General features: G+C 32.6%; 1 protein-coding gene across 1 annotated transcript in view; it reads left to right on the forward strand.

Moving 5' to 3' along the window:
• Window positions 1–8,615: 8,615 nt before the first annotated feature.
• Window positions 8,616–17,206, forward strand: part of LOC119836836 (organic cation/carnitine transporter 7-like) — a 17,642-nt gene continuing 9,051 nt past the window's right edge. The window contains exons 1-4 of the mRNA XM_038362312.1: window positions 8,616–8,773; window positions 8,949–9,028; window positions 15,947–16,108; window positions 16,517–16,679. Of these exons, the coding sequence (XP_038218240.1) occupies window positions 8,742–8,773; window positions 8,949–9,028; window positions 15,947–16,108; window positions 16,517–16,679 (437 nt within the window). The 5' untranslated portion in view covers window positions 8,616–8,741. The remainder of the gene's footprint in view (window positions 8,774–8,948; window positions 9,029–15,946; window positions 16,109–16,516; window positions 16,680–17,206) is intronic.

Raw genomic sequence — 17,206 nt, forward strand, 5'->3', positions numbered from 1 at the left:
TCGGCTCTAAAATCTTCAATCACATTTACATGTTTCTAATTTAAGATCGATTGCTATAAATAAAGCGATTTTAATAAAGAAAAAAATCTACTTTTCAGAAATAAACCTGGAATCTCTACTTTTTCACTTTCAAAAATTTAATGTTAAGTTAAGGAGTTTAATTAAGAAAGTGTTCTTCGATAATGAACAACATCTTTTCCAAATAGTCCAAACTAGTCATTTTTCCCTTCATGAAAACTATCGAATATTTGCCATTCCTAATTTTAAATCTTTTGCGCAGTTGGTCCGTCAGTTAAGATCGCAAAGGTCAAAAGACTACCAGACGTATATTTTTATTGCACTTTAAAACCTACAAAGAGTACCACAATATTCGATTTTGTTGCGCAATTTCGTTAAACATTGTAAAATATTATTTTTGGTAGATAGGTCAGATCCTGATATAGAATATAGGTTGTTTATTTTTATTAAGTGGAACTGAAACTTCATTCTGATTTATTCGTTTTACGGTTGTTATAATCGGTTGATATATTTCATATTAGGCTTCTGTTTCGTGTTTTTAATTTAGTACATGAAGTTAATGATATTTATGATGATATTAATAAAATTAAATAGGTATTAATGTGGGAGTCGAGCGCGCTTCGACACGAATGGGTCTAGCTTACCCCGGAGTAGGTACCCACATCCTCACAGAAGTTCGGCGTAAACACGTATATGCTTATAACGCTATTGTGTTTAACTGGGTGAGCCGGAAGTCTTAATCCTTTCCCTAGCCCCTTCCATTTTCTTTTTCAGTAGTCAATCCTTTCCTTATCCCTTAAAACGCTTATCATCAGGTGAATCATCAGGTCGGATTCTCGCTCTTACGGTAAATGAAGGATGCGGTAAATGTACAAAAAGATTATATTCATATACTTATATAAAGCAGCATTAAAGCACGATAAAAAAAACAATAATAACAGACCTCGTAACCATCATCAAAACTTTAAATTGCATTTTGTACAATGTACAAACAATCAAATTGCATCGTTCTTTGCATGACTCAGTCATAAACAACCTGATTAAGGATAATTATGTTGGTCGAGTTAGAGAATACGAAAGGTTAACGTACCCCCATACATGTTGACAATGAACGAACCTCTCACTGTAGAACATGTTATAAGGGTTAACTTCGAGAGCATTCGATGCCAGAATGGTAACATTGTGAAAAAAGAACAAAGAACTATAGCTAGTTACACGATGATAAGGTTACGAGAGTTTTTGATTTGTTAAATTTAACTTTTTATTTTAGAGATAAGATTGCAATTTGCATGCAGGGATAAACTAATATTCTCGGATGAGACAGGCAATGTGAAACGTTGAAGCAGTTATAACTAAGCGAGCTAAGACTTCTAGCAACAATAAAACTTGACAGCCGCTCATGTAATTTCTAGAATTTAACAAATCTTTAAACTACAGTTTTCCGACGAAAATACGTGAATTAGGGTAGAAAAACTGGACATTGAAAAAAGTATCGTTGTATGTGCCATATAGGCACATCTCGAACATTAAATGCAAAGTCTGGGATTCAACGCCAGGCGAGCTTGAAAGAACGAGATTGATTATCCAATTTTTTTTTCACATTATTCACATGATAGCTATTTAAAACGGCGAAAACTCAAAACTTGAGGAAACCGGCATGTCCGAGAATCGACTCTTACTTAGCCAACGTGTTCGATTATAGCCTGAACGTTTGTAGGAGGCCTGCTTTCCTGCAGTTTAAACAGATATGGGCTGATGATAATAATGATAAATTAAAATATCTATATATTTTTACTTTGTGTGTAACAAAACTTTCTATCAATATACAAAACTGTTGCGTGTTGCTTCGGGAAATCCGAAAATGATAAGATATTTATTAATAAATATAGGAAGATCCGAAATAGAAAACAATTGATATCTAGTAACAAACTACAATATTATCTAGATCGTGTGTTCAAATGTAAATAGTAAGCAAATACTAAGATTTGTTTGTTATTTGCTTCTATGTAGTGTTATTTAAATAAACATACATAATATTAACTTGTGAATACAATTTACTTCCCTTATATTGTGTATATTTTGATAAACATATTATTATAAGGTATTTTCCTGCGAATATTGAATGGGAAATAATATATATCTAATCTTTAAGTAAAAGGGCGTTAGTTATTTATTAATTTAGGTGGTTATTTCAATTTTTAACTGGTGAGAGATTTTGAGAGGTTTAATTCGATGTTCTCTCCTGGATCCATATTTCTCGCGAGGTTTTTTGAGCGAAATGTGAGCTTCTAGCGTGAGTGTGTTGAATTTTATTGATTAAAAAGAAAAAAGGTGATTAATAATATAAATAAATTACGCGTCACATTATTTGTTAGCGATGGACTCCTAAGCTTCTTAATTTCAATCAAATTTGCACATCATATGCAGTTTGATTCAACTTAAAAGACAGGACAGTTCATATCATTTTAATTACGATGTATAACTATCCTGGAATAGCCGGGGCGAGGAGCTAGTTTGTTCTATACATACTAGTTATCTACTACTAGTTAAGATTAGTATTCATTTACGAGTATCCATGATTTATAGAGGAGCTACCAACTGTGCAACTAGGTACTGGCCGTCGCAAAATCTCAGTTACAAAATAGTGTACTGTTTAGTAATATTTTACTAAATAATTACATTCTGCTTCGATCAAAACTGTTTTCTATTAAGATTTTTTTTCTTTCCAGAGTTCTTACTGCGTAAGTAGGATTTAAAATCTTTGTCAATATAAAAACGTACAACGCTAACCAGACCATTTCTGTATTTAATACTTTTATAAAGAGGTAATTGATACACAATATGTAATTTTTATGGACTGCAAAGCAATGGTTAGTAAATTGTATCTCTGTTTGTGTGTTTGTTTATGCGTAAATCGCAAAAAACTGTGGCACAAGTTGGCAGATTTCGACGACTTTTTTATGGTATCTAATAACAGTTTCAGGTTATACTTTTAATTTTGTAGTCCCCGCGAGCAAATCCGCATGCGTAAGCTAGTATTAAAAATAATAAATATACAATGTTGCGAAGTAAAAATGTTTATTTAGTAAGTAGTGAGTAATTTATATTGATTATTATTAATTATTAGTAAACAATAATTGAAAATAATTAATATAAATTAGTCGGTTACTATCATAATGAATTGTTAGGTCTTTGCCCCATAGCTTTTTATCGGTTTTATTAATATTGAAATTAAATAAAGAAATCTATCATAGAAATAGAATCTGTAGGAAAATAATACTAATTCTAATAACGTTTCAATGTGAGAAATAAGAGGTATATAAACAATTTTTGTAAAAATATTTTAGTATTTGTTACCTTAACATTTTAGTCTATATTTGAATAGATTTGACCTACTCTGAAACACTATAATCTCATGCAACTAGGTACTCTCTTAATGCTAGAGTCATAATTAAGATATAGTTAACAGAACAGTCACGAAATTCGGAGAAGAATTTACATACTTACATAATCTTGTGTGATGTAAAGTCTTCACATTATTAAAGCACGTTTTTTAACGATATAAGATAGATTTTTTTTCTTTTTATCTCATAGCGAGCAACTGGGCAGGTGGTTCGTGGATGGTAAGCGATCACCACTGCCCATGAACATACGAAGAGGTAATGCCTCTGTATGCGCTGCCCGCTTTTAAGGGAACAGGGATAAGGAAAGGATTGACGACTCGAAAGTCGGAATGGGCTGGGAAGGGTTAGGATAAGGAAACGGGCTTTTACGATACGATGTACATCGTAATGTGTATTTAAATACGATACGAACTCTAAAATATTTGAAGAAATGTCTGTTCAAGTTTTGAGTTCATTTATATACTAGATGCTCGTCCCGGTTCCGCTAGGATATCAAGATTCCTGTTTTATCCCAAGGGAGCATTACATCGGGATAAAAAGTATCCCAACATCCAAGTCAGCTCACACCCTGATTGTATACCAAATTTCATCAAATGAGGGTTCAGGCCATAATCCACCTCTTTGAATATGTGCGGATTGGCAGATGCCACCTGCAGTCGAATTTTTCGGTTCTTGGACATGCCGGTATCCTCACGATTTCCTTCGCCGTCTCCAACCCCTGATTTACCCTGATTAATTACCTTTTTAAGTCTGAGGTCCTCACCACTGAGTCGCCACTGCTTTTTAATCACTCTATTGCCTCACTCTCTCATTCTATTCAATATCAAATCACTTTATTCCTCACTGAATAGTAAGACAAGCAAATTTAAGCTTTCGTATGAATGTAACAATGTACGTTTATCAGTAACATAAGGATGGTGGAGGTGAAAGGTCAAAATTGGTTTTAAGTTTTTATTAAAACTAGCTGCGCCTCGTGGTTTCACCCGCGTAAGTCCGCATCCCGTAGGAACATCGGGAAAAAAGTTGCCTATATGTTATTCCAGTTGTCCAGCTGTCTACGTACCAAATTTTATTGCAATCGGTTGGGTGGTTTTTGCGTGAAAGAGCAACAAACACACATCCTTACAAACTTTCGCATTTATAATATTAGTAGGTTTCAAATTTAAATAATGGTATACCGTGATCAAGTTAGACACTCTGAATTTATTGGATAAAGTTGAAATATAATATTGATCGAAGAGGTCCAAGGCTCCATATGTCATGAAAACAAATATTAATGATCTGCAAATAATCACCACACGGGAGGAACCAACATTCATATAAAAAAAAAACATCAAAATCGTATCACCGAGTCAAATGCTTTGAAGTAGCAAAGGAAAAAAAAAACAGTCGATTTGATAACGTCCTTCTTTTTAAAATTGGTAAAATAGAAAATATAACAAGAAATAACATATGGCAACGTGCTTATTTGCTCACAGATTGAACTGCTGATTGTATTTGTTGTTACTGATGGACATAAAACTGGAATAAAAATGGATGGAATAAATACATAGAAAAGTTTCCGAAACAATATTAATTATAAGGAAAAATATAAGCGACCACCCGTAGGGCCGTGACCGTAAGAAAATAAATCACAAATCAATATAAATATCCTCAACTTTCCATATCTTACGAATATAAGACAGAAGGTTTGTCTGTTTGTTACTTAATGGAAAGTTAAAGAAACAAGTTAAGTGGAAAAGATCGAGGACCGTTTTCTATTCATCACCCTGCTCTGTCCAACCATTATTCTCGTCTTCCTTCCTTACCATGTCTCTTATCCCCTAACACCATTTGCAGGACTTTATTTCAGTAAATATTCATGGGTGGTAGAGATTGCATACTATCAGGCGAAAACATCGTCTAGATTTATTTTGAAGACTGTTTTTTATTATAATGTGTAAACTTCATCATGATTCATCAGCTCATACATGTTCCCTTGCTAGTACATAGGCCTCCTATGAGGGTTCAGGCCATAGTCCACCTTACCATGTCTCTTATTCCCTAATCATTTGTAGGACTTTAATTCTTAAATATTCATGGAAGGTAGTGACGGCGTACTATTGCGAACTGCGAACAACCAGCTAATTGCGCTCTCTAACATAAAAATAATAATTATTTGCAACTGGCTGTTACCCGTTAAGGAAAGACCTGCACTCCATCCAGACTGAAAACTGGCAAGAGGTGGAGCAGGATAGGATCAAACGCTCAAATGGAGGCTCTTATTGTCGGATGCCAAGACTCACTATGGGTCACTGAGCTACTATAGTAGTAGTAGTAGCTGTTACCCGTGGCTGCGTAGTCAAAATCACCAGAGGAAATCAATACTCAAATTTTTTTTGTTTTTTATGTCATAGCGGGCAGCTGAGCTGGTGGTTCGCCTGATGGTAAGCGATCACCACCGCCCATAAACATTCGCAAAGGTAGTACCTCCGTGGATGCGCTGCCCGCTTTTATGGGGTAAGGGAAAAGGAAATGATTAACGACTGGAAAGAAGTAATGGACTGGGACGGGTGAGGAAAAGGAAACGGGCCTCTGGCTCCCCCACTCACCGTACGAAACACAGTGGCATGCCACTATTTCACGCCGGTTTTCTGTGGGGGTGTGGTACTTCCCCGGTGCGAGCTGGCCCAATTCGTGCCGAAGCGTGCTCGACTCCCACAATAAATTCTCAATGTTTCAAAAATAGTTATTTCACTCAGCCTTTAAGTTACTCCTAGTTATCAGAAATAGCATAAAAACATCAAACAATTCATAGAAGAAAAGTTAATTAAATGCAACCGAATACACGAAATTCAACTAGTTCACGATGGAGCATCTTACATGAAAGGGGCGTATTCATTCCACATTATATTATATTAATTGATTGCCAGTAAATAATCGTTTGCTATCGTAATAATTTCAATTAGTAATTTATATAATTGTTATTATTTTTGCTCGTACACGATAAAATAAAATTTCAAACAGTATACGGTTTGTCGTCCCTGTGAGCGTATAAAACTATTTCGTTTTTGCATTTTTAGCGAAAAGTTAATTTTTTTTTATCATGTCGGATATTATTCATTGGTGAGTATAAAAATACTTAAATGTAAAAATGTATTTATATAATATTTAATTAGTAAATAGTAAATGTTCGTGATGAAAATATACAAATTTTATAGACGCGTAAAAATTTATAATTTTTATAAACGAATTAGTGTATTGTTAATAAAGCATCTATTAATATTGGATTCCTTAACACGAATCAAGGCTTCGTTAGGTTTCTGCGATTTAAATAAATTTTTGTTCTAGCAATTTGTAAAAGTTGAAAAAAAATATCTATTTGAACTCATTTTTGTTTCATATATTATTAATTAGATATATTGCATGTTATAAAGATTTTTCTATGGGGCTAAAACTTTATATTACAATATGGAAGGTACATCTCAGTTTGAATCGGATCCTTTTAAAAAATCTGAGCAGATAAATGATTAATTATATCATTTATCTATCCATCTGTTCATTCTTCGTTTGTCGGTTACTTTTTAAATCCTTTGAAAGCTAACAGATGCAGGAACATCCTTAGTATAATTTATTACTTATTGTAAATATGAATGTGTGTTTTTGTTTGTAGTTTAATCACAAAGCAGCGGCTAGATTTCGTGATAAGAATTAAATCTGGAGATTATAGTAGGTAGTCTCATTCCTATAGGAATTTGCTGTGTACGCGGGCGAAGCCGCGGGCAGACGGCTAGTATTGCATAATATTAAATCACTTACAAATAAGTTATTACTAGAGGAAGGAGAAATCGCATGTTTGACTCAGTTAGTAAATTGCTATAATTTGTAATATGTTAAACCCCTCCCTGAGGAAATCAACTGTTATGAAATCAAATGGGACTATGCTACAGCTGAGTAATTATTAATTAATTCGTGTTTTACGTTTTTAAATTAACATACACGATACAATGCAACGTTTGTTAATACGGCCTAAGATAATATATGTAATACTATGTATAGGCCGGTGTAAGTGACTTCTACAATTGCTGGAATATTTGACACAATTTTGTCAAATATTCCAGCAATATTGTCAATTAAATGATCGGAGACGGGACCCTTCATAGTTAGTAGTTCCTTAATTCAAGTGATTATAGTTTTGAGTTTTTTATGGTTATTATTATTATTAAGATAAATTTTCGAAATCATATTTGACATAACTCTCCGGACTATTTTTATCCGTTTAAATTTTATATGATATTTTTTAATTTTTGCATGAAATGAAATATTTAAAATATATCTCTCATTAGCTCTCACTTATTTATTTTAAAAACTATTAATATTGTAAGCGTTATCTTAAAGTTTATATACATTCAATTATTATGCTAACACTAATGATGTATATTCATTAGCGTTAGCATTTAATTAAACCCGCCTTTAACTCAATATCCGTGAAATTACGTGAAACTTCATCCATCGTCAATTTTTCATTTTTTCTAACAATATTTCTAAACGTAATGATTTTATCTGTTCTTTTTAAATGTAAATAAACATTTATAGCGAGTTTGTGACTTGGCTAATTATTTCCAAATACAGTTCACTTATGGGTTTCATTTAGTAATATTAGAACTGTCTTTTCCGAAGACGAAGGTACATTACATATTGTAGGAAATAAAATAAATAAATAAATAGATAAATACTATTCGCACACTTCATGGAAAATTCCAGTAACATGCGAACCGGGCATTGACACCAAGATTGCTGGTGTAGCTAGTGCCATAAATACAACTAACGCCAGCCTCACAAACTGACTATAAGGAAGGCTTATTAATGATGAAATTAACACGCTAAATTCACAAAATCTCTCATTCCAAAGGAGCTACTGTGACATGATGAAATATAGTGTAATCTAATGTCTTGTTAGTACTGGTTTAAAAAACTTCTTCCAAACCCTATAGAAATCAAGTCATTGAATTAGAAGACGTTACATCTTGTAATTTAGCTGATAATATAGTCTTTAAAATAATAGCTCAAAAATATCTAAATCTACATTAATGTGAAATAACACATGATATGAGTTTTCAGTAAAATATCGTTATATTTAAATGAATTAAAAGCAAAAACAAATCATCAAAAACGCATTCGATCACGTATTTCTATACTGCTTGCATCGGCAAGTTCAATATACGAAACTCCGTGAAAGTATCGCAGTTAACCAGATAGAAAATATTATGATCACTGAATCAGTTATACCTTTGCGACCGGCATATACAGACTTAGTTTGGGGTGCTTGATTTGGTCATAATGCGTTTTAAAATCTGCCCATTTCCCTTCATGTAAGAGTTGTATTAAAACATATACATATTCAATATTGAGAAAATATTAAAACCGAATTCTTGAACGTAATATTTGTCTGTTTATTAGCACAATTAAGTGGCGTTGTGTTGTCCTTTAGTATGTTGGTGATGTTGTGGTGTAACAGAATGTTTATTAAATTGTATTGTATTTTAGCACCATGAAGTCGCGTGATGGAAAAAAGCCGGACAAAAGTGCTCTGGAAACCGACCTGGAGACAGCGCTGGACCTTGCGGGTAAGTGGTTTCAATGATTCAATTTAACTGATATGTTTTTGTTAATTAAATTATTACATAACCAAGAAAAATTCATCATACTTAATTTTGAGTCTAAAAAATTCGTTTAAAAAGGAAATTCCGGTTTGGTATCTTATAACAATTAACAGTATACCGTAATAACCGTCAAACATGTGGAAAACCTTTAAATTATCCTCATTTAATGAACATTACATGAAATATTTTATTACACATTTACATAGAAACCTCAAAATATCGAAAGATATCGAGTACATATTATATTCACATGTGTTTAAAAAAAATATCAAAAAAACAAAAACCGCGAAGCTAGTGACGCACTTTAGCTGTCTCCATCGATATTTTGCGTTTATGTTATTTTCGCAATGAAAAAAACATCTGTTTACCTACTTTATAAATATAAACGTCAAGTAAAACAGTTAATAATTGTATTTATATCCTATCCTTGATAAAACAAGCATTTTATTAAAAAAATATGCGACTGTAAAAATCAGTCCAGATTCAAGTTTTTTAAATTTAATAACCGTAACGCATTTTCAACAAGGAATAAAAACGATACGTCTTAAAATTAAGAAGAAAATACATGTACATAATATTATTTGTTAATTCTAAACGCATTTCTGTGCTTTTTATGTAATTGCGCAATAATACATAAAACAAAATACTATGTTGTCTTTGGTTTAAGAAGTAGGAATAAGATCCGTCTGTCTATGGCAACGGCTTTTGATATTCATAAAAGTATGCAGAATTCATTCATAATTTTTTTCTATAAAAATGTCACGACCATATCATAACCATTCAACTGACCAAACGACCACTATTTCCTATGAAACACAAAAATGAACTATGAATAATAAACTCCAATCTGTGGAGTTACCGGCTAATACAATCGAAAAAAAAAATGCAATTGAAATTGAATTCATTCGTTTCTTGGAACGTCGCTTGAAAATATCAAAATAATTTTAGCGATGCTTCACCCTCTAGCTATGTTAATACAATAAAATAGTAATACATTTAAGGTATTTACAATAACATAATACTATGCAGGGTATTTATATAAAATTCATACTTTTTTTTATTTGGCCATAGTATCGCCTGAACGGAAACGATTTGTTGTTGAGGAATTCTTTTATAATCGGCAAGGATCAGAAGGATCTAATGATGCAAAGCTTGAAATGATTCTTATTAAATCATCTATCAAAATTGACACCAAGGTAACAAAATACTCGTTAACGACTAATTAAACACCGAATTTGACATTTTGCACGAAGACAGGATAACGTCTGTCGAGTCAGCTAGCGGTAGGTAGTAAATAAATATGTTGCAATTGCAAAGTTAATGCACGTACGTATATGTATTTACGATTTGTGTATTTATTTATTCGTGTCTATTTTATATTTTCACTAGCTGCGCCTCGCGGTTACATCCGCGTAAGTCCCTATCCTATAGGAATATCGGGATAAAAAGTTGCCTATATGTTATTCCACTTGTCCAACTGTCTACGTACCAAATTTCATTGCAATCGGTTCAGTAGTATTTGTGTGAAAGAGCAACAAACACATACACATCCTTGCAAACTTTCGCATTAATAATATTAGTAGGATAGGATGCAACAACGCTTTAATGGCGCCGTATGTTTGAGTAACTACTTACTACTCTTGGCTCATAGATCAACATAGAAAAATGGTTCTTAAATTTACTTTCACAGTGTTTTAATTCTGGTTATATGAAGGGAGTTTGGATTTATTAATAATCACGTATATCCTGAGTTTGACTTTCTAGTTTCGTAGGCACTTTATACATTTAAGAGGTATTTGAGCAATACAGGTAACCTATCCATTTTCTACCAATTTTGCGCGGTATTTATACTAAACCATTCATTCATTTTACCAGCCGCACAGTTCCAACATCGGACCACCCGCCGTAAAAACCAATTCCATCCGCACTATCTGGATGGTTGGCGGTCCACCACCGTACGCTTCACCCGCAACTTCTTTCCGCGTACGTTGAAGCTTAGGAACGATTTACCAGCTACGGTGTTACCGAACAATTACGACATTGGGGCCTTCAAGAAAAGAGCGTATATGTCCCTGAAAGGCCGGCAAAGCACTTGTAAAATCTCTAGTGTTGCAAATGTTTATGGGCGGTGGTGACCATTTAACATCAGGTGGCCCACCTGCTCCTTTGTTTGCCCTGCCATAAAAAAAAAAAACCTACAAGTAGTTTCAGAGGGAGGGGTTTTCTAACACACGACATGGTTAGACTTACCGCTTCTTCTTAAATAATCACATCACAACAATCAATGATTTAAGTACATTTCAATAGTTAGAGAAAATATTCCACTTGTCCCCATATAACTATATAAATAAATATAAATAAAAACTATACTTAGACTTTCCTAATGCAGGTAAACATGTAGATATTACTATGACCAAATAAATGATAATTAATTACCATTCCTCACATCACTTAGTTGAGTTAAACATTTATTAGCACATTAACTAATTCCAATCAACATAACTTTCCTTCAAGATATTTAGATATTGGAATCTGTATCCTATAAAACTAGACAGTGTCGGATATTCACTGAATTTTAATAGTTCTAATCCGTTTTAGAGTGAGTTCAGCGCGAAACAATTACGTTATTTTCTGTTTTAGAACAAATCATAGATATTGATTATAGATAATACTAGCATTTATTTAATATAACATTTATTTTCGCTTAAACACATTTGGAAAACTTTGCCAATAAAAGGGTACCTATCGGTACCTATAATACAGATTATTATGTGACGCGTGATCTTCGTTCTGTTTGCATGTGTTTATTTTATGATTGGTAAATTAACTTTTTTATATTTTGTGTCACAATGTTAGTTACCTTCTTGGAATGGGCTTGATTTTTATGAACTTTTGTGTGCATATCGGATAGGTCTGAGAATCGGTCAACATGTATTTTACATACCGTAATGTTAAGAGTAAGGCAGAACAGCGTATGCCAGCTCAGCTAGTACTTATTATGAATTAAATTATTCTGACAAAAGACGCCGAAAAAATAGTAGTAGAAATCCAATACTTGCATAAAAATCTATTAATAATCTGCAATAGAAGGTGAAGAATTAAAAGCCTAAGTCATTGGAAATTATAAATGTTAACACTTAATTTATGCCATAAAATGCAATTGGCATTGTAAATACGAAAAGGACTGGTAGAGTTGATAGTTAAATAATCTAGCTTGCTAGCCCTGTGTACATTTATATGAATAAAGATTATATATAAATATTATAATAATAAGGCCACTTAGTATAAGCATTCATACCTTTAGGGTCTAGGACATACCGATATTATTTTAATATCAATATTCAAAAGCACGATAGCTCATATCTTGTTTGTGGTAGACTGATTTTCTAATAAACGAATATATTACCCCAAAGAGTTGTACATGTAATGTATATGATAATGTATAATGTGACATGTATTAATGTTTTTTTTTTTTTAAATCCTTACAATTTAAATGTGTTTGTTTGTTTCTCTTTCATATGCCAACGGTGCGATTTTATAATTTAAGAGAGAGTGACTTGGGTAACTGTATGTCGCGGTGAAACATCAACAAGAAGACAAAAATTACATCTAAAAATCTCCGTTGGGACCTTAGAGAAAGGCAAAAAGCAAACAGACATACAGACATATATACCAGCGATCCGCCCCGACTTTGCCCGTGGTACATATATAGCCTATAGCCTTCCTCAATAAATGGGCTATAAACAAACAAACATACTCTTCAGCTTTATAATATTAGTATTGATATATGTATATTTCAGTATGTACAGTGTTAGTTAATTTATTACCTGACGCTGTTAAAAATGAATTATAATTAGTACGCTATAATTATTGTTAAAACATCGTGCAGAAGTCATTGCATGCTTGTTTGGTAATTGTTTGTGTGTGTGTATCAAGTTACGATATGAATGAATTGAAGAACTGCATTTTAATACAATTTTTGTACGAGACGTTTTTCATTTCGTCTAAATGTTTGTTTACCAGGACTCCCGTTAATTAAAAAATAAGGTATAAGGAGAATGCATACATCAGTAGAGGTTTACTGAAACGTAAATAATTTACAACGGTCTTTGTCAAATTTCAGTCAAAACATTGTAATTTTCCCCCATTTGCTAAAGAAAGAAACAAGGCCAGCAATTAACTATGCACGATAATTCATTTGTAACTATTGTCAAATTTAGTATAATTTGAACAATGATTTTTAAGTTTAGTTTTTAAATTTGTTGCATGATGGAACTTGGTTGGGATATTAGAATAAAATGGTTGGGTTCCCAACCCTTTGGGTTCATTAAAAGGAAAACATAAATTAAGGTTTTGTGTATAAATATTATGAATACATATGCAAGAAAAGAGAAAAGTTTAATGATCCGTGAAATGAATTATACGCGGTTGGAAGGCATTTAAATCATCTAGTCACGGCGTCCGGCTGCAGTTTCCTAAACCAGCTCACTTCGTAATTTCATGTACATTAAATAAATGAAGTTGTCCCTAGAAAAACGGCGACAAGGTAGATATTTGAAATGTCCTAGATAGTTTGATTAGGTAAGCTATAATTATAATTTAACTACCTACTATCTCTTAATCGTTTTAGCTCATATTGTATAACTGGTCACGGGCGTAGGTACAATTATTTTAATATCTTAACATTTGATGTAAAAAACAGTCGTCCTTTATTTGATACTAGTATCCGACAAAAGTTGTTCTGCCTTTATTAAATAGCCGTTAAATTTTTCCTACATTTTGTTGTTTTTTGCGAAATTCTTGAATCATAGTCTGCATGGTTCCCATTAACATGGATTTTCAGGCATAAAAACAATCGTCTGTCCTTTCTCGGGTCAAAAACCGTTTTCAAACGATTTTTTTTGCAAATCGCTTCAGTAATTTAGATATAGTTGAGACATGCAGACAGATTTAGTCTCGTATATTCTATAATATAAGTAGGGGTAGTGATAACAAATTTGTTCTTAGTGGGTGCAACCTGTGGTTGAGATAGAGACCTACTCACCAAATTCATACGCGTACGTCACAGTTAGCCTGACTTCACACGTAAACGATACATTTTATGAAATCGACAAACCAAGACAAATGAGTCTCGGAAATGGTTTTGTCGGTTACGATATACGAGTTTAATTCTGCAGTAATTTTATGAATTAAAACATTGTTTAAGATATCTTATAATAACGCTGCCAATTCATTGAATTATAGCATTAGTTATGAGTGATAGAAGTCTTTCGGGCTTGCATAGCCCTCTTAGCCCACGTCCCGAATTACACAATGAAGTAATGTAACAAAGCGTTCTGAATATGAGTTGAGAATGAGATGTTTCACTGCGTAAATTGAAAAGTAGACTTTATGACACTCTCTAGCCTCTAGAAAGGAAAATCCTATAAATAAATCACTCTATTGCGGTGTGAAAGAAAGACAAAGAAACATACACACTTTTGCATTATAATATTCATAAGGATATACAATTGTTATATTATAAATATGAATCGACTTGCACTGGGATAATGACAGAATTTACTTAAAATTATAAAGAAAGAGCAAAAACGATATCATTAAACAGTAATAAATTACTCGATAATTAGCACTAACAAACTTGCTGGATGGTGAAATAATTGGCGATTTAAATTGCTCGTAAAACTTGAGTTTGAGAGTGCCTGTATTAGGTAATCCGGTGCAGATTTGCGCCAAATTACTCTGAAACTAATTCAATACATGCTGCAAATTTGCGCATTTATCATTCCTTTGAGAGACTGAGCAAGTACAGGTTAAAGAATGCAGACAGTGATGTAGCATGCCTTAAGGGGGCCCTGTTAAAAATTGGTTTGGGGCTCACAAGAGACTTTAAATCTAATATAAAAACAGATCTCAGGGGCCCCGAACCATAACCGATACGCCCCTTAATGTAAGACTCAATATAAATGCATATAAACTGAATTAATGACTGGTTAATTGATCGGCATAATAACGCATATGCTAAAAAGCTAGGATAAGAAATTTGACGCTATGCATTATGTAGCGTATGTGAAGAAATGTTTTCGTTTGAAAAAGTTTCAGTTCAGTTTGAATGAATGTGAATGAACATACGTTATTTTAAAATTTTATTGCAATCAATTAAACAAATCAATTGATTTGTATGTTACAATAATTGTTTATATGCACGTTCGATCGTTCTTAACTTAAGATTGTGTTTAGGGTTTCTAACCATTGATTCATAATTTTTCTCAACACAAATGAGATTAATCAATAATTAAAGGTAAATAACCTGCCGTACCCAGTGTTATTTATAGATGCATGATTTACTAGTAGAATTTTGTTATTTGCAGTTAAAATAAGTATACAAGAGATTTTTAACGACTGGTCTTACTGGTTTCATAGGCTGTAAATTATAGAAATAGAACAAATCATATATCAGTTTTATTTTCAATAGTAACAATTATTTATGATTTTAAGATTAGTTATGTCCGATCATTTATTGACCTATTATTATAGCGATGAACTAAAGGTTTTAGAAAAAAAAAAAATAACATAACATTATTACCTATTTAATTTATATAACTCTTAATTAACATAATTCCATGTCCTGAAAATTAAAATAGAGATTAACAAGTAAGATGTGTAGTCATAATGCGGTTTCGTTTAAGACATAAAACCAAATATAATATTAAATACATGAATATGATAAAAAATTACATGATTTATATACATCTGCTATATATATACTATATTCTAGTACATGTATACTCATATGTACAAGAATAAAGTTAATTTATTTTTATCATATTACATAAAACATAAGTAATGTTTATTCAAAACATATTTGCTAATAATATTTCACAGGAGCTGGAAAATATCAAGTCTTTCACTGCGCCCTCATGGTTTCTACCCTCGGCGCTGCAATTCTGGAAATGATCGGGTGTGCCTTCTTGCTTCCATCTGCAGCTTGCGATCTTGATCTACCCGACAATATGAGAGGAATTATAACCAGCATACCCAATATAGGTACTTGCGAATAAATTTATAATAACAGGTTTTAAATTACAGGTCTAGTATGGTATTTGAGGTTTATAGAATTCATATATGGAGATACAGGTGCTGTCTGTCATTAATTAGTAAGGGTGCCTATAGATGTACATAGGTTATTTAATGTTATAACCGATATTACGATTTCATTTTGAATTTAAACCAGATTTTAGATACGGTTACGATTTTTATTATAAAATATGTTTAAATATATAATATGCTATACCTACATATATTTATATTAATTAGTCTGAATATAAATTAAATTTAGTAGAGAAAAAGAATGCAATGCATTGCATCTATGTTAATATATATAGGTATAGCATAACATCATAAGGATATTTTTATGTGTTATGAAGCGTGTGAAAAACTAATTTCATGTTTCAGGTATTATATTGACAGCGCCATTTTGGGGTCCTACAGCAGATGCTCTTGGCAGAAAACCAGTGCTTATACTGTCTACGTTGTTATCAGGTCTAATTGGGCTTCTAGCTGCCTTCATGCCTAATCTCTTAACGTATGCCCTTTGCAAGTTTATTGGCTCTCTGTTGTAAGTATTTAATGAAAGTTTTGTTATATGCTTAGTTATAAATTATTCTTATATTGCAATAAACCATAAATTACTGCATTATATTGTCTATTCTTACACAGATGCTGCATTCAATTACACTATGTTCATATTGAATAGTGAAGAAGAACAAAAGTATATTCAGTGGGTTGTATTTTGTGGGATTCGATAAAATTTAAATCTAGGTATACTTAGAATTCAAAACTGGAGAGATTGTTTATCTGAGCGCGCTAACCTCATTCATTCGATTTCAAAAAATCTTCCACCGTTAGATATATATGTGGATCTAACTCTGACTCTGATCTGCTATTTAGGTATGTACCAGGGCCGAACGGGGCGGAACAATAGTTTTTATTATAATATTGAAAACATATGCGCCCGTTTTTTAAACAGATTAATTCAAGGCGTTGTTATAAATAATAAATATAATTACGAATTGGGCCAGCTCGCACCGGGGAAGTTACCACACCCCCACAGAAGATCGGCGTGAAATGGCAGCATGAAAATGC

Source organism: Zerene cesonia, chromosome 3, assembly GCF_012273895.1.
Source record: "Zerene cesonia ecotype Mississippi chromosome 3, Zerene_cesonia_1.1, whole genome shotgun sequence".
Taxonomy (NCBI): Eukaryota; Metazoa; Arthropoda; class Insecta; order Lepidoptera; family Pieridae; genus Zerene; species Zerene cesonia.